Below are 21849 nucleotides of genomic sequence, written 5' to 3'. Positions count from 1 at the left end.
AGCCGGCATCCTATGCAAAGGAGCCTCCCACTGGAGACTTGATATTATTTATCTGCAATAGATTAATGTGATTAATCCATCGAACAACATTAGATTACCAATATTACGTATTAGACATAAATTAATTACTTGTATGTTTTGTATTCGGTAAGACAGTACGCGTCTAACCATTAATCGGGCCGGTCCTAATTACCAGTAACCTTTTTAAGTCGTTTATAACCACTTTAGAAGAAGTTACTTTTTATAAATTTTATGGTAAAACCTTGTGTTATTTTACTAGATTGCATTTTTTTAAATATGTTTAATCTTTTGTGAAATAATGATGTATATTTGTATTCACTGACCTGTATAAAAACGACTGGACAGGCTGTTCCATATGTTTGACAGCAATTTTTCGTGCCTATTTGAAGCGCCACTTGCGAGCGTCCAGAGAACTAGTTTTGACGTATAATACAAATGGCTGCGAAGGAACGTACAATACTCTGAAATATTTTTGCATTTTGAATTAATTTCGTTCGTTTTCCGTGTTATTTATACCTCAAGAATCAACGTCGAAAGTACACATTTTTTTAAAAATAGTTTCCCATCTATCGTGTTTTGCTGAGGTTGTATTCACTAGTTTTAGTACCGCAGACTCTCGCTACATAGCCGACAGCGCCAAAATGGCGAATATCAAACAGGCAAAAAAGCACTTTGACAGCTGCCAGTCCAGTGGTTAATAGTAGAGGTCAGTGATTTATATTGTATGTTTAGTGATTGACGTTGACGAGGAATCTGTAGATTTTATGTCAATAAAGTATTTTTGACTTTGAAGTCTGCGTATTCACCATTCTTCTTCTACTTGTACAAGTGACACTACAAGCGACATCTTGTCTTTCGATTTGCAATATTTTAAAATCTATAATTACCTACTTAACAAGAAACTAAGAGGAGTGGAACAAAAATGCTTGAACAAGTGGATTAATAACAAAATTTCATGTATTTATCATTATTCTTGATATTTGGATATCATATAACATTTAAAGAAGTATAAAGTGTTGTCTGTACGTCACTACGTGGGCTCGGCCACCGTGGAGCTGTCTCCGGTCACGTCCGTTCCGCCCGCACCCGCAGCGGTGGCCCCGCCCCCACCTGTCGCCCCGCCCCCAGATGTCGCCTCGCCTTCGGACGCATTCGCTGTACTGCTCACGTACACTTCTGTGCCCGTGCTGTCACACGTAGTACCAGCGGAGGTAGAGACTGATGCCTGCGTTTTGTTCATTATTTTCCAAGTGCTGCAAATATTTATTTATTTATTAGCATCGCTAACACAATAATCACATTAAATATTCTTCTAAATAAGTCTAAGTGTGATTTCACTTACAGTCAAAGACCACACGCAAGTCTAACATACCTATACATAATTTTTGAATTTATATTGTGCAACATAAGAACTAATACTAGAATACAATATAAAATACAATACAATTAAATAATTAGTTTCTATAAAGTGAAAATTAATTAAAATGAACAAAACTTATTCTACTTAACTACGGTATATATATGTATACTGTCAATATAACTATAGACGCCCAAATAAATAAATAAATCTATAAAATATTTCTAGCAGTAAAGCGCTTATTACACTTCACTGAGTCTAAATTTAGAAGCAACTTAAATATTAGAAGCTTCTGATCACACTGTCCTAAATTTAGTTACTGAATCAATTCCCACTTAAACTTGTGTCGTATACGAGGATGGCTCCAGACACCAAATCATTGGCCTTTGGCTAGTCCTGGTCGTTGGCTTCAATAGAAAAAAGAAAAAAAAAATGGATATTTATTTATTGCGCGGAAATTTATCATGGACATTATGGGTGTTTTAGAACCAGCGGACTTCAATTTATCTACGGATGGATTCGAGATAGTTTGACATATTATTAAATCTTGTTACACCGTTTATTCAAAAGCAAGATACTATCCTACGAGACAGTATTAGTGCAAAATAATGATTGGTCCTAACACTAAGATTTTTGCAATAGGAAATTATTATACTAAATTCAGTGACGACTGAATTCAGACAACTAAATTCAGTGAAGTGTAATAAGCGCTTAAGGAAGCTCATTTAATTTTTTTAATGCTTTTTTATAAATTTTAATGTAGGAATAGAATATGGTTTGGAAACTAATAAAATAAAGTTATGATGTGACTCACAAAACACGTTTTGTTGTCGCCATATACCGCGCCGCCTTGGACCGGTTCTCCAGGATCTCTCTGAAGTGTGAAAACAGGTGGGTTTTATAATTCATATCATTACGACGAAGGCTGTGAACTCGCCCCCAGGTCGTCCCAATTTTTGTTACCAAGCAAGAACTTGTTGAAATATCTTATTCAAAATACTAAACTTAAATTCCCATTTCTCCCACGACAAGTACCTACAAATTTTTGCAATTTTTAAAATATAGAATAACAACAAACTAAAATTAATAATAGGTATATATAAACTTATTCATTGTGCGTGGGGCTGTTGTTGGTTGATGACGGGCTGGGCATGAATATACCGTGTTCCTTGGGTTGGAGAGTGACCAGTTCTTCAGTCAGGATTATTGATGCGGCTTGTTCTGGTGCTAAGCAGCAATGTGCAAAAGCTTTTGCCTTCAGTTGAAGGCGTTTAGCGAGAAATTACTGATTTTGATACTCTTCTCATCGTGTCCCTTTTCTCCCTCACCGTTGTATTTATTAGGGTTCTGCTTTGTTATTACTACCTATTGACTCGCTAAAGGTCCCAGCTGAAATTATAGTATAGCTAATAAATTAATTATTATTTATTAAGATTCCAAAACCTTACTTCAACAAATGTATGCTGATCATGGCGCTGGGAAGGCGAGCCTCCACCGGGTTGCTCACTATCAGTACTTCATTCTCCGTTATTGGATCCACAACTGCATACTCTTCCTCCTCGAAGCTCAAATTAAGTTTCTCGTCCCATCTCTGAGGATGATCATAAAACTCATCGAGCGCTGATGCTTTTTATGTAATAAAGCTTGCAGTTCACTAGAATATGATCAGCAAACACAAAGAATCGCACGCCGTACGTATCCGCCTTATATAAGAGGTGCCATTATCTGACGCCTTTCTCAGATTTAAGGATTCACAATATACCGTCGGTCGGTAATGAGGGTGAGACAATATTTAGTGCAGTAAGGATATCTGCAGCTCCGACTAAAAATCGTGAGTAAAACGCTTAAAAATCAGGGGTTCGTTCTCGTCAGTTTCCTCCTCTAAAACTTACCCAATCATGATGAAATTTTGGAAACTGATTGGGAAGGAAATATTCTGTGTCGGACTGTTTAAATTTTTTCGTTTATTGTTGTTGGATTCGTAAACTATGCGTGTGTTTGTGTAGCCACAAAAAAGTAAGATTAGGCCGTTTAAAGTACTACTTAGTACTTAAGGCACTTAAAAAAAGAAACATACCAAAAAGCAAAGGTGATACACACAGATAATGATGATACTGATCTTTTTTGAAATTGAATGGCTAGTAATTGATCCTCTCAATCCGCCTGGAAAAAGCCAGAGAGGTACACAATCTTTGCCTTGAATAACGTTGATGACGTTTCGAAGCGGAGAAATGAGATATATATGGAATAGGAGGAAAAATTTGTATTTGGTAAGTCATCACTGGCGCCCACTCTCTCTCTCTGCAGAACCAAAGAAATCAGACGAGTGTTGCAGGTCTATCAAGTAGATGCTTGTACTTTTTTGAAGGTAGCCATGTCGTATCGTCCTGGAAACATAGCGCAACGAAGGTTTTTTCATAGTTTGATTGTGGAAGAAAGATCCTTTCACCCGTTCCTTCCACATTCAGCTCGTAATAATGATATTTGTCAAACAGCTTTACGGACCTCTCCCCGTTAAAAATGCGGTTGAAACCACACAATGAAGCGACGTCTACAAATGAATGATTTATTTTATTATTTTGATATGAGTTATTGAAATAAATATATAAACATACGCCTCGCGCGTGCTTCCTCATGACGCCGCGTCGTCCGGTGATCCTTCTCCGTGTGCTGGGGCGGAGGACTCTTCTGATGGAGGTGCGCACAGACTCCATACCCTCGCCCTTTCGGATCAGGTCCAGGAGATGCACAACGGACTCATAGTCCCACTCCGTGGAGTCCACGTACCCTGGAGGTGCTTTGGCGATTTTCGCTGTATGCAACAGAATGATATTATGCGATATTTTTTCCGCTATCACAGGAGTTGACGACCCACTTGTCGCTCGCGTGTCTCCTGCCTGCATATGTGCATGCATAGCATTGCATATGCTTAATTAGGCATTTAGCAATTGTTAGCACGTTCAAGTGAAAAACCTAATTTTCAATGTAACTCTGTGGAAAATGTTTGAACCTGAATAGCTTTAGATAGAAGCCTAGAATAGAATAATAAAGAATAGACCTAGAAACTTAAAAAATCAATGATTTTAGGCTTTTGCTATCAAAACCTCTCCAACGATTTAGTAAAGAGGGGTGAAAAGCGGTGCACTTTGGGTTAGATATATATAAATATATAGGTTTATATGGTGAAAAAGTGAGTGAGTGTAATTTTTACGCGCGATTGAAGTAAAACGTAATTATAATTAACTTTAGGAATAATTAACAAATATATATATATATATATAATTTGAAAATATATAATTTAAATATATATATATAAATAATATATATATATATATATATATATATATATATATATACTTTTTTGCTTATCTGGAAGCTCATAGACTAAACATGTTATTTTCGTTTGCCCTTGTTTGTCCCACCTATTCTAGGACATGAAGTATATAACAAATATTCTTAAAAAGTAGAAAGTCAAAAAGATTTAATTTATACCATTAAATATTTAGTTACTTAAATTAATTAAAGCCATGTTATTAATAAATAATTAATAATATCACACATATCAATATAACGTTGTTATTGAATAATAACGAATATGGCCCTATGGGCTCGGAGCTTTTGCCTGTCCGATGGACGAAGAAAATTAACGAATGTCGCAAACGTCAGACTGATTATTTATTACAAAGTAGTCTAAATGAACAAATAGATATACTTGGAGATTTTCAGAAAATTACACTGAGCAATTTGAAACCATTTTTTAAACCATTATACTGGCCCGATCAATGGTTACATGCGTACTGCCTTACTGAAGGCAACACATGGTTATAGATAATTAATTTTATCTACTAAGCAATATTTGTAATATAATGCTATAATCAATTTGAGAGTTAAGGCGAAAGCTGTTGCATTTATACTCATTGTGAGGCGCTTCCAGCACCTTCGGGTTTGTGATGAGAAACTTCTATTGTCGAGCCTCACTAATAAAACTGATTGGTACGCCGTCTCAGTGGACGCTCTCATGTCATCATTCACTTCGTTGCTGTGTGGGCTTAGTAATATTTTATTAATTATAATTTATATTATTAAAGTTGATGTTTTATATCCGGGGGCAGTCTTGAGACGGGCAACTTTGTTATATTAGAGGGTCAAACGAAAAATTATACATGATGGTTGTGAAGATGGCCGCTCATGGAAACCAGCTACACTAGAGTTAGACACTATCCTGAGATGCTACTAACCCAATGTTATGATTACAGTCCAATAGAAAGCACCTACCGTGTGGACCTAGTACAAAACCTTAATTCACCTTTTATTTGAACAACCGGAAGTCTCCGCAGGTCTTTGAGAAAGGTCTCCCGGTGGTAGTCCACCAGACGGTCGAGCCAGCCAGCACGGCGGATGGTCATGCTGGACCTGGTCACCGATAGTCCACAGATTAACAGATAAGCCTGGAATATATACGTGGCATTAATCATACTTATCTGATGCGAGGGAGCTGCTTTAGACTTACTCTACATGTCCCGTGACTCTTTGGAAACTCTTCAGATTTTAGGATATAATGCAGTCTGTGTTCATCCAATCAAACGCCACAATCGCATTAGAATCAGTTGACTAGTTACGATATTTAAGCGTCGGTGGCGCATTAAATTGAACCGTTGATTCTCACCACGTAGCTCGTAATAAAAAGTTGATAAGGCAAAGTTTCTTTTATGAAGGAGGGGGACAAAAGAGTGTTCGGGTAAAGTTGAGCGATCACCGTCACCATGACTCTTCTACAACAACAGAAAAACCACAACTGTAGTGTTTGCACATTTTTGAAGGTTCCGAAGCTCGTTCCGACCTGGAAACACCGTGCAAGGAAGCTTATTCAGTACACTATGTGTGTTCTCTTCCTAGTGACCATGGAAATGAAAGTCGTTCAATGTATTAAGGCTGAGCAGGCTCATACAAAATGTAGCAGTTAGAGGAGTGATCCTGAATTGAGGGTAAACGGCATAGGGAGACTTTTTAGCAGCAAACGGACAAACTTGTTTCTTCTAAGGGTTGAACTGAACTAAATATTACCAGACCCAATGAGAGTGGCCGAGACTGCATTGTATTGTTTTGTTTTCAAATACAAGTCTTTCAGATTCTCGTCGACGCTATCTCGAGAGATAGACGGCCAGTGTTAGTAGCTATCCTGTGCTGTGGTCACATAGCACTTAATTTGCAGCACATCATTGATATGCGGAAGAAATAGTGCAGAGGATAGACCAGCGTTTAAGGTTTTTGTCGATAACAAGCGTGATGCTACAATCAGCCAAAAAGGTAATGACCCATAATAGACACTTTTGAGGAACCTGTAGGCAGTATTGTAGCGTTCTTTAAGTCCACTAAATATCTAACCATTGTCGTTTTCATTCATTTCGTTACCATTTCAGTTTTGTAGATCGACGTATCAACCTATCTGCACCACAGAATAATAGTAATCTGTGCTCATAATTTGTACGATATATAAATATTTTAATGTGACCCGTTCGCTCATTTGTCCTCCAACTGCATAAAAAGTTTTAAGCAATGTATTGTTTCAAAAAAATTATCATAAGCATCACAAATATATTATACTTACATAATATAACAGCATCTCGAACTGTTTGAACAGTTTGTCATCAATATTTAGTTGATTAATTTGTTCATTAAATTTTAACAGCTATGTTTAGGGTTATCAGAAATTAATTAAGTTTCTTATAAAGTACTTACCTACCGTGGGTGGCAGTCAACAGCTTAAAAATGAATAAAAGTTTGGGTGATTTTACAAGCCGAATTTTTATCAAATTATTTGACATAATTCCTTTAATAAACTAAACTTCAACGTAACTCGCATCTTGTTGCGCAATATTGAAGCACTTTTTATGGAAGAGATAGACAAAGGAGTCGTATGGATCACCTAATGATAAGTGATCAAACTAGCCCATACACTCTTGTAACACCAGAGGAATCATAAAAGCGTTGTCGATCTTTTAGCGTCAAATAAACGCATAAATGTAACTTCAACCAGCCACACGGCTAAAGAGAAAGCGGATCTTCTTTGCCTTCAACTTAACTCTTGATGACGACGAAAAATACCGCCGATCATCCCGCAGTGTCAGAGCTCCATGCCTGAAGTTATAGGTCAGATAAAAATATTTTCTGCTAGCTCTGTTTTCTAAAGAAGTCGGAGCGGGCCGGATGGCATTGCTCCCATCGTGCTTAGAGCCCCTGAGGATGCAGGTGTTAACATGTTTATTCCAGCACTCATATAAAAAGGCGTTGTCCATCCGATCCAATAAAGGGGACAGTTTGGATCTGGCTAACTATAGGCCTAGTGCTATTTATTATCCTGCTCTCCAATGGCTATCGAAAGCATGGGAGAAGGCCTGTTAGTTAGTCTGGAGCGAAAGTCTTCGATCGTGTATTTAGTATATTCCATCAAAAACGTGTTTATTAGGTACATAAACGTGTAATTTATTTTATCGTTATGTATGTAATTATACTCATTTTCACAGAAAGAAAAATAAAAGATTTTATATGGAAGAGACGAACAAACGAGCGTACGGATCACCGGATCACAATCTCTTGCAACACCAGAGGAATCACGGGAGCGTTGCCGGCCTTTCAGAAAAGTGTAGGTAAACGCTTTTTTGAAGGTACTCATGTTGTATCGTCGTGGAAACACCGTGGCAATATTTTGACATTGTAATACATGATAATTATGGTTTGGTTTTAACGCTTAATATGTATTTACTTTAAAAATTTCGAGTAATTAAAAATGAGTTTAATGTAATTGAAGGATACACAAAATATATAGGTACTTTATATATGTAAGTACTTACATGTAAAAAACGGCGGATAAATTATTACATTATTTTCTGTTCTCATGTAAGTGGCAATATTATGTTTTTAATGAGAAATAAATATCTTTAAACCTAACCTATTACATATAGGTACCTTCTGAAAACAACATTCTTCAGTTAGAGTCCGGAAAATGTGTAAGCAGACTATACAGCGTTGGTTCTGTCGAAAAATAATCTGAGTTACCTACTCTCAAGTCGTGCCTAAAGAAGCTTTACTTTAGAAAGCTTAAAAAATGGCTGTTTTGATTTAACTGACCTGCATTGATACCTGCTACTACATTAATAATTTGCCATTTGCAGCCTCGACAGAATGTGAAATTGTTCTTTTCGCTGACGACACATAAAAGTTTGGTAGTACAATATAGATTCTTTATAAAGATTCGACGTCACAGAAAATGGCGCGTTTGAACAGCCGCAATAAATTGCCCGATAACAATGACGTTCTATACATATGGACATATCATTCGCAGTCTGATAAAGGAACGGCAAAAGTGTGCTTAAAGACAATGTAAGCACACTTTTCGACTAAGGAGTCGTGTGTCAACTGAGTGTCAATCAACAAGCCTAAGTGTGCTATAAAAAGTATCTAAATAATACATAACGACTCAAAAAAGATGTTATGACTTATCATCGGTAAGGTTATTTTATTTTTATAAGATTGATTTGCAAAAAGCGGAAGTAATTTAATAAAACTAATATTTTTTCATTAAATATGGTACAATATTATTGACAAGTCCTTAGACATGACTCGCTTGTCAGAACGGGACAGGTGAAAGAACACAGTTAGAAATGAAAACGTAGAAAGTAGAGTCGTTCTTTTTAACCGACTTCAAAAAAGGAGGAGGTTCTCAATTCGTCGGTATGTTTATTACCTCAGATCTTTCGACTTGCTGAACCGATTTGGATAATTATTTTTTAACCGACTTAAAAAAAAGGAGGAGGTTCTCAAATCGTCGGTCTGTTTTTTTATGTTTGTTACCTCAGAAATTTCGATTGGGTGAACCGATTTTGATAATTCTTCTAGATCAGACAATGGCAACCATGAGAAAACCATCAAAGTTAAAACTTAACTTAAATTTGCTATAGGTATGTGCGCAACAAATTAACGAATAACTCAATATCGCGCTAACCGATTTCGATAATTCTTTTTTTATTGGAATGGATATACTCCAAAGGTACTTTGGTGATACTTTGGTTAGGTTCTGCTTATGGGATCCATAATAAAGTAGGTAACAGAAGTCTTCAATTCTTAGGAGAAAATTAACGATTCTAAGCTTAATCTTTTTTATGCTATTCGGATATTTGAGTCACCTACCGTACCATCCGCGTCGTTTTGGTCAAGTAATTGGCGTAGTCGAATATGATGATCAATGGAACTTCTTAAAGACTTACAGTAAGGGTGCGATCTGTGGCAGAATTTCTAACTGTCTGTAATAAAATTGCAGTGCACTTACGTTCAATGCTGCAGTGCAAATTAGTTTTAGTAGAGAGATAAGTTTTACGCTACAAAATTCAAGTGGTGTTGATGTAAGTCCCCAAACTGTGCGAAATCGACTGCATGAGTACGGCCTACAAGCTCGACGCCCAATTAGGTGCCCACCGATACGTCACGGGAATCGCGCTCGCCGAAATTAATGGTGTAGAGAACGATGAGTCGCGATTCGGGTTTAGGCCTGATACAAGAAGGGTGAGAGTGTACCGTCGGCCCGGAAATACTGAAAGGCTCAGGTGTATTCCAGAAGTTCATCCATACAGCAGATCAACAGTTATGGTATCGACGGGTATTATGAACAACAGGCGAACTGAGCTCGTTTTTGTAAATAGAAACATGAACGCATTACTCATTAATTCAATGAATAATCATTGCCTACAAGTTCTGAATATTGAGGAGGCCATATTATGTATTAAATTGTCCTATTATTTCACAATAAATAAATTTTTTAAAGAAATACTAAAATATAATAATAATTAATTCATTTTGTTAAAAAAATGTTTAGTTGTTTATGTACCTTAGTTTCTGCAGTATATTCTTATATTGTTAATTTCTGTTACTAAAAGAACTTATATAGACAACAGCTATTATTTTCACATCATAGGACCCTAAAATTATTATTTTAAAAATAAAATACGTTATAATGTGAAAAACCAACCTAAAATTTAAATTAGTACATGTTGCTTAGAATTTTTTGATGTGTGTATTTTAAGCAACGAGTGAACGCAGAAATGTATAGACATAGCATTCGAAGGTTATTATGGTGTCTTTTGTGTCATGTGCCATATTTCGGCTTTGATTTTGTATGAGGTGCATTGTCTATATGTATAGAACGTCATCGCCGGATAAGAATATTTATTTTTAATCCAGAATGTTTTTATCGACAATTTGATGTGTTTGATATCTTTTAGGATGTAAAAAATCAAATATAAGTATTTTAAAAATCATGCATAATTATACCCTATTGACACACGACTAAAAGTGACTAGAAAAGTGTGCTTACATTGTCTTTAAACACACTTTTGCCGTTCCACTATAAAATAATATGCTGCAAAGGATATTATGATTTATGTCGTTAGAACGTCATTGATCATATTGATAACCTGTGATGTAATCTTTTAACGAAAGACGTAACGCTGCATCTGCAAATTGCAATTGACATTGACATTTGACGTAATTGGCATTCAGAAAGAGGACGTGTCGAAATCGAATATTGTCCATGGACTATCGAGGTTGTTTATTTATTTGAAACACTGTAAAAAGTAGTAAATAGAGTAGCTCACAAATTTTAAACAATATCTTTTTAAGTAAAAACATTCCCGGTTTATGTGAATAGCATTTATTATAACATTCTATGTCAAAAACATTAGTTTTTATTGTCAAAAATGCATGTGTTGTAATAGTTATGCTGAGCTTATAAACAAAGAAGTTTTTAAGAAAATGTTTAGTGGAATTAAGTGTGTTCATAAATCTTAATTACATGAGACTATAGAGCAGGTCTCGTGTGGGGTCCGGAACCTTTTGATGATAAAGAAACTGCTCAATTTCTTAAAAATGACGGGGGTGAGTAGGGACGCCCCCATCGGTATACAGTGCTTACAAAAATTTAATTTGTCGCTTTGTCCTCGGTGGCAAGTTAACAAGCTACGATGGTGAGTATTGTACACTACTGTTTATTTATTCCTCAATTGATTAATCCAATTATTATAGCTGCAATTGACAAAAAAACTTATTTATTCTCAAAGCAATAAGTGATTCTCTTGTGCGTTCTTCTCACAGGCACTTTATCTGACATACAAATATATCCAAACCTAAATTTTTGTTATAAAAAAAATACCTCCAACCAATAAAATTGTTTTGAGGTATCAGATCATTCACTCATCTCACCAAAACAAAACCAACTCAACAATTTTAATAAAGATTATTTAGGTGTAAGAATGGGCTTCAATTCAAAGCCTGTAGTATTGTAGCCAACAATTGAGATATAATATTTTATTATACTAGTCTTAATTGGTTGATTAATCACAATGTAAGCCTGTGGACTGTTCCAAAACATGTTTTGACTAAGTAATTTCATACTAACTTGATGATTATGCATAATATGGCAACTGTACTAACCATAAGGAGCCATTCAAACCTACCCGCCTTACTTTAATTTTTTTTTATGACAAGGGACAAGACTAGCAGGATATTGATACCCCCTGCCCATTAAAATGAAGTGTCACTCAGGATTCTTGAAGAAAACGCTCATGACCTTGAGATATAAGCTGTTAAGTCTCATTTGCCCAGTAAATTCACTAGGTACGACACCATTCAGTCCGAAACACAATAATGCTTAAACATTTACTGCTTTATGGCAGAAATAGGTGCCGTTGTGGAACCCATAACCTAGCTGGCATCCTGTGCAAAGCCTCCCACTGGTGAAATCTCTGACTCTGTTCAGAACAGCTTACAGTGACACACTGGTGCATATGCTGTGAATCCATATATTGTTGAGATATCTATTTCATAAGGCTGTTCCTTGGCTTGGTTACTTATATAAGAACATAATATATGTTTAAGATATCATAAGTATACACCTATAATTTTCATTTTATATAATATTCACATACTTATTTAAAGCTATTAAGTGAAATATTGAAAATAATCAAAGATATGCATCAAAAATAACATCAACATTTTAACAGATATCATAGATTAATTTATGTAAAGTGATATATTGATTAGATAGTGGCAGATTATGTTTAATTCTTAAAATATGTTGTTCTACATTCTACAGGAAGTGATAATTGTGATGATGATAGTAATTTAAAGCTTGTGAAGCAATTTAACATCAGTTGTTTAATGCAATGTAATGAGAAACATAATTAGAATAGCCTACATTATTATGCATTTGTGTTTATGTGGCATCTCAAGTACTGTCGTGTACATAACATTGCATGTTGCAGGCATCAGACACATTGAAGGAGATAGCATACAGTCTTGGGGAACTCCATAGTTTGGGGGCTTTGGTATGACCGCGACAATGACCTGTATGGTTGTGTCATTCTGTACCCTCCCTAGAAAATAACATGGAGGCTCTACCAGATTCTATAGCGCCTATTTCTGCTGTGAAGCAGTAATGATAGCTAATAGCTAGTGAAATCAAATGAGACTTAACACCTTATGTCTCAAGGTGACGAGCACAGTTGTAGTGTCTAATCCTGAGTGGCACTACATTGTAATGGGCAGGACACATCAAATACCATCAGCTGAACGTCCTTCTCGTCTCGTCCCTTATTTGCATGAAAACAAAATTCCTTGATGGTTTGTGAATGATGTATGCCTATTAAATTTGGGGAGTACTCTCAATTACTTATAGATTCCATTATCAGAACTACTCTTTGTGATTACAATAAAATATCATAATAATATATTCTGTTACTTGGAATGAAGTATCTAAAAACAAAATAATTGGAAGCAAATGATATGGTGACATCATAGGCAACTCCTCACATCCTTTGTTTTGATAGTGTCATATCAAATGTTGACTCATATAACAAAACTATCCAATAACTATTGAACATTACTACATAATATCATATTATGTCACTCACTTAACTCAAATATTGATTATTGTTAAGTAATTTACTTACCTTACATATGGGATGAAATGTATAAATTTTAAAATTAAATAATTTTAAGCCAAAAATTATTTGAACACACAATAAGCCATTTTGCTCATTTCTCGAGTTCTGGATCCATGATCAGCCAAGATTTATGGATCTTTCGTCACCTGGATGTTCTTCTCAGTGGTAAGAGTGTGGGTTCATCATGATCCTTTGCACAGGATGCCAGCTAGATTATCGGTACCAAAATAGCGCCTATTTCTGCCGTGAAGCAGTAATGTGTAAGAATTACTGTGTTTCGGTCTGAAGGCCGCCGTAACTAGTGTAATTACTGGGCAAATGAGACTTAACAACTTATGTCTCAAGGTGACGAGCGCAGTTATAGTGCCCCTCAGAATTTTAGGGTCTTTCAAGAATCCTGAGCGGCACTGCATTGTAATTGGGGGCATATTAATTACCATGAGCTGAATGTCTGGCTCGTCTTGTCCCTTATTTTCATCTTTAAAAAAACTTCCATTGATTCTGGTACATAAATTTGTGTATATATTGTTTATAGTAATCATTGGTATAAATAAAGGCTAGTGTCTTACCACTCACCTGACGACAAGTGTTTGCAATACAGATTTAGGTTTCCAGTTTTTGAGGCAAGGGCCGGTCCCTTGCCTCTTAGTTTTAAAGATCTCTGAGTCGTATCGGTGCAAGAGTACTGCAGCATGCAGCTACAGTTTCACAAAGTGGTTGTATGATGCAATAAGTTTCTTACAAATGGGTTAATTAAGGGTTGAATACCAGATATCAATGTGGTGCTAGAGAAATTTCGCATTTTAAAGTTGTTGTGTGGTGGTGACATTTGGCTAATAACTTTAACCTGAACATTCCCCATGAGAACATACCAAAAAAATAAAAATCAATCAGAAATTTATTTATTTAGCGGCTTAGTAAGTAAATAGATTTTAAAGGACATCCCTTTTAAGTTTTGCAGAACCTATGATAGGTGAGACCGCTCTTTTCAATTGATAAGAATACTAGCATATCTAACAAAAACATAAAATACCTAAATAAACTTATCTCAAACATAATTACACATTGTTTCATAATTTAGTGTACATTGAAAGTAGCACTAGACTTGTAAACAATATGTACCTGAAAAAGCTTTATCACTCTTTAGTCCCAAGACAATGCGACCACTGCACTATGACTATGAACTAAGTTAATTTATAGTTTTTCAAGCTATTTATGTAACAGCAAAAGGGTTTAAGTACGAAATTTATAATAATACTAGCATATCAAATGTTTATAAGTTGCTAGTTCTTCCGCTCTGATGAATTCCGAAACATTCGTTTCCAACCAAGACTGCAAGACTGAGTAGTCCGAGCTTTATGACCCGGCGCGGCGCCGAGTCTTGCTGGAAGGACCATTCTTGGTTGTTGAACATGGAGTTGTTAAGGGGCTTCACTACCTTCTCAAGAAAGGTATCTTGATACACTTGTACTGATGTTTTGATACCTTGTTCACAAAAGTATGGCTCAGTCACTCCTTCATAGCTAATACCCCACCAAACCATCACTGTCGGTCAAGTCGCATAGTGCGCACGTTGCAATCTGTCGACTAATTGGAAAGCTTCATTAGAGCTTTGAGCATAAATACTTGCCCTGTGCTTCCCCGGGGCGTAAAAAGAATAGGGTAGTCCCAGGCCCAAGGTTGTCGTAACAGGCGACTATGGGCTTATTGAAAGTGGGAGAGTCACGCTACCGTCTTTTGACGTAAGTACAATCGGGCCAGACTCGTCCGGGTTACTTACCACACTCACACAGGATACCGGCGTGAAGTAGCGGCCTAGTGCCGCTATGTTTCGCATAGGTTAGTGTCGAGGATCGGAGCCCAAGAAAATATGAGAGCGTTATTAAAACAGAAATTACCCCAGGAGAATCCCTCCCCGAGCATTCGCGCTTGGGCTGCCCCTCGTATTCTGGGGAGGGCACAGAACCGCGTATGTCACAGGACAAACAGGGCAGCAACACCATGGCACCCCGCTCCACGCTTAATTTGGACTTTTGTAATATCATTGCCGATGCAGATTGGGATAGGATGCGTTCCTTTTTTGCGTAGGATGCAAGGATTGTTTCCCTTCGGATGATCCTAGAGCCGGCGCCGTTGCAGTAGCCGATGTGATACTGCAGGGCATGGATATTTTTGTACCAAGCTCTGTAGCACCGATCGGTTGCAGATCACAGCCCTGGTTCGATGCGTCAGTTAAAGCAGCACCTGACTGCAAAAAACAGGCGTATCGAATTTGGGTTGCGGCGCTGGGCACAAAGGGTCCGAACTGCAAAGTTCTTAAGAGGAAATATAACTGTGCCTACAGATTTTTTAAGCGGCAAATCGCCCGTGCGAAGTCAAAGCACGTCGTCAAAATCGGCGAGCAGCTTTCCAGTTACCCGACCGGAACACGCAAGTTCTGGTCGTTGTCGAAGGCTGCTCTTGGTAACTTCAACCAGCCGTCCATGCCGCCGTTGTTTTCGCTTCCAACTCGACTCTTGACGACAACGGAAAAACACCGCCGACCATCCCGCGGTGTCAGAGCTCTATGCCTGAAGTACAGTTCAGACAGAAAACTGTTAGGCGAGCTCTGTTTTCGTTGGACGTCAGGAAGTCGAGCGGGCCGGATGGCACTTCTCCAATCGTGCTTAGAACGTGTGCCCCTGAGTTGACGCCGGTGCTAACGCGTTTATACCGGCACTCTTATTCCAAATGCGTAGTCCCTGACTCATGGAAGTCAGCCCTTGTCCATCCGATCCAAAAAAGGAGACAATTCGGATCCGGCAAACTACAGGCCTATTGCTATTACCTCCCTGCTCTCCAAAATCATGGAGAGCATAAATAGCCGCCAGCTTTTGGCATACCTAGGGGCTCACCAGTTGATCAACGACTGACAATACGGCTTTCGCCATGGTCAGTCGGCAGGTGATCTTCTGGTATACCTCACACATACGAGTAGATGGGCGGCGGCTATTGAAAGCAAGGGGGAAGGCCTGGCAGTTTGCTTGGATATAGCGAAGGCCTTTGATCGTGTATGGCACAAGAAGCTCCTCTCAAAACTTCCATCATTTGGGCTTCCCGAGAGCTTATGCAAGTGGACCTCCAGCTTCCCCACCGGGCGCAGCATACAAGTTGTTGTCGACGGTTTTTGCTCGAATCCCAAGTCCGTGAACGCTGGAGTGCCTAAGGCTGTGTGCTATCTCCGACGCTGTTTCTTCTGCATATCAATGATATGTTGGACACCACCAACATAAATTGCTATGCAGACGACAGCACTGGTGATGCCGTATACACGGGCCATGCAAGTCTCTCTCGGAAAAACGTCGGCCAGTGCCGGAGAAACTTGTCTTCTATCGAGTCCTTTCTCGAGAAGGTCGCGGAATAGGGTGACTTGAACCTGGTCCAATTTATCCCCCAGAAGACTCAAGTTTGCGCGTTTACCACTAAAAAAACCCCATTTGTCGTATCACCGCTCTTCGACAACACTTCCCTTAAAGCCTCGCCTAGTATCGGAATACTGGGTCTCGAAATCTCGAGCAATTGTCAATTCCGTGGCCAAAGCAAAGGCTGGAGGGCAAAGCCAAATTGGCTTCGAAGAAGCTGGGCTTCATCAATAGAGCACGGCAATACTTCGAGCCGGCCCACATTCTAGCGCTCTACAAAGCGCAGGTCCGGCCACACATGGAGTATTGCTGTCATCTCTGGTCTGGCGCACCCCAGTATCAGCTCGATCCATTTGACCGCGTGCAACGCAGAGCAGCTCGAATTGGCGGGGACTCAGTGCTCGGTGAATGGCTGGATCACTTGGCGTTGCGTAGAGACGTTGCTTCATTGTGTGTCTTTTACCGCATTTATCACGGGGAGTGTTCCGAAGAGCTGTTTAGCCTGATTTCTGCCGCCGAATTCCACCTTCGCACGACACGCCACAAGTTAGGATATCATTCCCACCATCTGGATGTGTTGCAGTCCTCCACTGTGCGGTGTTTTCGGGACGATACGACATGGGTACCTTCAAAAATAGCGCGTACACCTTCCTTAAAGGCCGGCAACGCTCTTGTGATTCCTCTGGTGTTGCAAGAGAATGTGGGCGGCGGTGATCACTTAACACCAGGTGACCCGTACGCTCGTTTGTCCTCCTATTCCATAAAAAAAATACGGTCATTTGTTTTTTAAAATATTCTCAATTGTAAAAAAAATCTCATCCGTAAACTAAATCTTTCTGTGACCTGCCTTTCTGTACCACTTCATTATTAGTTTACTGATACCAAGCCTATGGAGCGTTTTAAAAATTGCATTTTGCTCCATACCTACTTTGTGTAATGCAATTACAGCGATTCGGTTCTCTTTATCACCCCACTCCATTTTAATATCGCAAAATATTGTGCAATGTATTGGCGCCAAAATGAGAAAACTCAATGAACAATGTAATATTTTGTTTATTTTTAATTGTAACAGTATTTATGGCCAGACTTAGTATACTAAAACATTTCTCGAGAATCATACTATACATTGGTGTAAAAACAGCATGAAAATGGGTGCAGTAATTTTTGAGTATATCGCGAACAGACAGACAGACGCGGCGGATGATTGTTTATAGATATAGTTATAATTTATGCATGGCCGCATCGAGCGTGAAATTAACTATTTGTTGTAAAAAACAACGACCTAGACACACTGTACTACTTCGACGACTTAATTGCATGTAACTTATGGAATGTTGACTGGTGTAGCAGGCGGCCATGCGGCTCTCAACGTTTTTGTACATTTAAGGTGAACAAATTGCCTAAGTGCGAGATTAAATCTAGCGCTGAATTGAATGAACAATGTAGGGGCTAGAACGCAGCCTTGCGGGACACCCGCGTATATGGGTTTTAAGTCGGAGCATGCACTATCAATAATGACATTGATGGTCCGATCAGCCAAAAAACTAGTGATCCATCTGCACAACCCTTTGGAAGCCCCATAGGATGGTGGTTTCTCCATAAGCCCTTTGTGCTACATACGATCGAAAGCTTTCGCTATGTCCAGACTCACCCCCGACATCTAAAGTTGTTTTTCCAACACTTCAAAAAAGATTACAATCATAATAAGAGATAAAAATATGTTTATCACAGTGAATTTCAATAAAATATATTTTATATAAAATACTAAAAGAAATCACTTCATTATATACTAGTCAAAACAAAATAAGGGCCACCACGTTTTTACAGTATTCTCATGAATTCTTGAGGTTTAAAGGTTGATCAATGATTCAATTGGATAAATTGATTGATTTTTATTGTAGACAGAATAAAATAATGATGCATTCCATTAAAAAAATAAATTTTCTCCACTTTTTCTAAAAATTAACATTTTTGCAAAAATAATTAGTCAGGAAAAAAAAATCTGAAAAAATAAAAACCTAAAATGTCGGTTGATTTATGACTTTCCTCAATATCTAGTATGCCGTCCTCGATTACTAATGCACTCTTGAAGCCTAGAAGTACACTCTCCACCAGGTGTACCACTGTTTCTTGAGTAATTTGTTCCCAGCTTGATTTCAGAACGTTCATTAGCTGTCTTTCATTGTGCACGGGTTGGTTTGTGCTTCGAACACTGCGTTTCAGTAAGTCCCACATGTGTTCAATGGGATTTAGATCCGGACTGTTTGCAGGCCAGTCCAACACCTGTATACCAGCCTCCTCTAGGGCTTCTCTGGTGGCCCTAGCTGTATGAGCGCAAGCATTATCGTGCATCAGGTGGAATCTTGCGCCGATTCTGTATGCATATGAGACCACATGGGGTCTTATGACCTCCTCGATGTAACGTTGAGCTGTTATTGTGCCTTCGTTTAGAATTACCAGCTCGGTTCTGCCGGACATAGAGATTCCTCCCCATACCATAACATTGGGGCCCCCAAATCTGTCACTTTCATGGATGCAACCATCCGAAAATCGACCCTAATGCGACGGTCATCACTAAAAAATTTCACTTTGCACTCATCCGTAAACAATACTGTCCTCCAATCATTCATATCCCACGCCAGATGGAATGCCTTGCGAATGATAATCGGTTTGCACGATGAGCACTTGTTAATGGTATCCGCACTACACGTCTCCTGGAGAACTACTGGCCTCGTATAAACGATCTCTAATAGTTTGTAATAGGTTTTGTAAGGAACGGGCTGTTATACAGCCTTCTCCACACGCAGTCAAGCACACGTAGCGGTCCTCCTGTGCTGTAGTTGCTTGGACTCTGCCAGATCTCCGTCTCCTGGTTAGACTCCCAGTCTCTTGAAAACGATTCCAAGCATTCTGGATCGCTCGCCGGGAAAAACCCAGCTGCAACGCCACAGAACGCTGCGAATGGCCTTCTTGAAGCAATGTTACGGCCCTAGTTACGGTTGGCAAGTCGATATGCCTTCGAATTCTCGGCATAACTTTTTTTTAAATGTCAATTCAGCCACTAGTCAAACAAAACTGACAGTGTTTCTGAGAGAATCGTCAATTTGACTGAGTTGAAATCCGTCTTAAAATCGGGTAGAATCAAGTGGTTACAATAAATTATCTAAAACTACCCACTTTAAACAATTATGCGGGTGGATTGCTCAAAAAATGTGTGTAAGCAAATAAGGTAACACCACAATAAATTATCAGCTACTTGAGAATGCATAAAAAATAAATTATCGCTAGCGACGCCAAAAAATCAAGTGGCCCTTATTTTGTTTTGACTAGTATATTATGCAGCTTATAAAATAGGCGGTCTAATACTCATATTATCGCGTAAGTAAGTGCATTATGGTAATTAGAGGCATTTTACAACCACAAAACTGACATGCTGAGAGCAAATCATAATGTCAACCTAATAATGTGTATGATACCTAGATTTCTAACTAGGTATTATATTATAAAGTACTTGTATGTAAAGCTGCGCCTATGTTGCAAGAAAACCAATGCACGCCCCTGTCTATATCACTTTATAATATATATAATAGTTCATGATGAATGATAATGCTTCATACACACATTTATGTAGGGTCCTATCCTGCCAAATCCTGCTAAACTTCGGCCTTAACAGAACAGCAATAAAAAAAAATCAATATATGTCAGAATGGGATAGAGAGAAACGTATTGGGAGTAGAAAAGAGATAGAGGAGAAGAGATAGAGTACAGATAAAAAGATAAAAGGGATAAGTAAGTTCAAAGAGTATACAGAAAATTCAAATGGCGCTGGACAGCACATAATATTATTGAGAGAAATATATTATATTCATATATTAAGAGAAAACAAAGAGAATTAGACCAAAATTAAATATAAACTAAAAAAAATAAATAAAAAAGAAGCAGGCGAAGCAGAGGAAGACAGAAAAAGAGATGAAGATGATTTTAAGAAAGTTTAATTTTACAATATTAATTTGTATATAATTTTTTATTTGATGAAAAAAAAAGCCCGCTGAGTTTGTTGCGCCCATTGTTCTCAGGTCTGGGGCATTCGTTTTGGAATGGGTAGTAGTTTTTGACTTGCAATAAGTGATGTCACATCCTGTTTTAAATACAAATATTTGAATTGATTTGGTCAAAATGACCGTAGTTTGGATGAGGGCAGCGCAGGACCGATCGTCGTGAACATCTTTGAGAGACGCCTTTGTTCAGCAGTGGACATCTTTCGGCTGATATGATTATGATGATTTGATGATAATACCTCATACACACAACTAATGTTTTCACATTTACAATATACATACACATAGTGGCCCTGCGTCATGGTTTCTCGCGAGTCTTCGTTAGTCCATTCGACGACCCCTATAGCCCAGTGGTTAGTGACCCTGCCTACTGAGCTAGAGGTCCCGGGTTCGAATCCCGGTAGGGTGCAATCATTTATATGATGAATATGAATGTTTGATTCCGAGTCATGGATGTTTAAGTAAGTATTTTGTATTAAATATATCGTTGTCTTGTACCCATAGTACAGGCTAGGCCTAGTTTGGGGCAAGATAATTTGTGTACAATTGTGTCAATATTATAATTATTGTTCGAGCCATTCCCTTTACCTGAGCGTCACATGGCCGTCCGTTATAACTCAGTGTCATTCAATACCCAAATCTTACCGTTACTATTTCAGTTACCAAGCCAGCGTCCTAATCCTCACCTACTTCACGTACATGACGTATCACCTCACCCGGAAGCCCATCTCCGTTCTCAAGAGTGTGCTGCATCAGAACTGCAGTGCTCTGCCGCCGCCGGACTGGACTCCTACTAATGACGAGTGGTGCAACTGGCCCCCCTTCAGTAAGTATGCGCGTTTTGTAGGTTTTCATACCTTTATCAGTGGGAGGCTCCTTTGCAAAAGATGCCGGCTAGATTATGGGAACCACAACGGCGCCTATTTCTGCTGTGAAGCAATAATGTGTAAGCATTACGTGTTTCGATCTGTAGGGCGCCGTAGCTAGTGAAATTACTGGGCAAATGAGACTTCGTCATA

At 38.4% G+C, this 21849-nt stretch overlaps 2 protein-coding genes across 4 annotated transcripts in view; one reads left to right on the top strand and one right to left on the bottom strand.

Moving 5' to 3' along the window:
• Window positions 1-952: 952 nt before the first annotated feature.
• On the bottom strand, window positions 953-10377 carry LOC126980158 (uncharacterized). Of its 3 annotated transcripts, none has more exons than XM_050829750.1 (6): window positions 10260-10377; window positions 5685-5826; window positions 3994-4190; window positions 2827-2969; window positions 2193-2252; window positions 953-1274 (listed from the first exon to the last, which is right to left on the bottom strand). In XM_050829750.1, exons 2-6 carry the CDS (start codon window positions 5782-5784, stop codon window positions 1052-1054), a joined length of 723 nt encoding a protein of 240 aa, XP_050685707.1. In that variant the 5' UTR covers window positions 5785-5826; window positions 10260-10377; the 3' UTR covers window positions 953-1051. The 3 variants fall into 3 exon arrangements, with proteins under 3 accessions (XP_050685707.1, XP_050685706.1, XP_050685705.1); XM_050829749.1 differs by lacking the exon at window positions 10260-10377 and adding an exon at window positions 8507-8858; XM_050829748.1 differs by lacking the exon at window positions 10260-10377 and adding an exon at window positions 6987-7035.
• Window positions 10378-10941: 564 nt separating this feature from the next.
• Window positions 10942-21849, top strand: part of LOC126980146 (glucose-6-phosphate exchanger SLC37A2) — a 38158-nt gene continuing 27250 nt past the window's right edge. The window contains exons 1-2 of the mRNA XM_050829728.1: window positions 10942-11394; window positions 21490-21656. Of these exons, the coding sequence (XP_050685685.1) occupies window positions 11267-11394; window positions 21490-21656 (295 nt within the window). The 5' untranslated portion in view covers window positions 10942-11266. The remainder of the gene's footprint in view (window positions 11395-21489; window positions 21657-21849) is intronic.

The sequence above is a fragment of the Leptidea sinapis genome, chromosome 5, assembly GCF_905404315.1.
Source record: "Leptidea sinapis chromosome 5, ilLepSina1.1, whole genome shotgun sequence".
NCBI classification, from domain to species: Eukaryota; Metazoa; Arthropoda; class Insecta; order Lepidoptera; family Pieridae; genus Leptidea; species Leptidea sinapis.
This window is presented reverse-complemented; position numbering and strand designations above follow the sequence as displayed.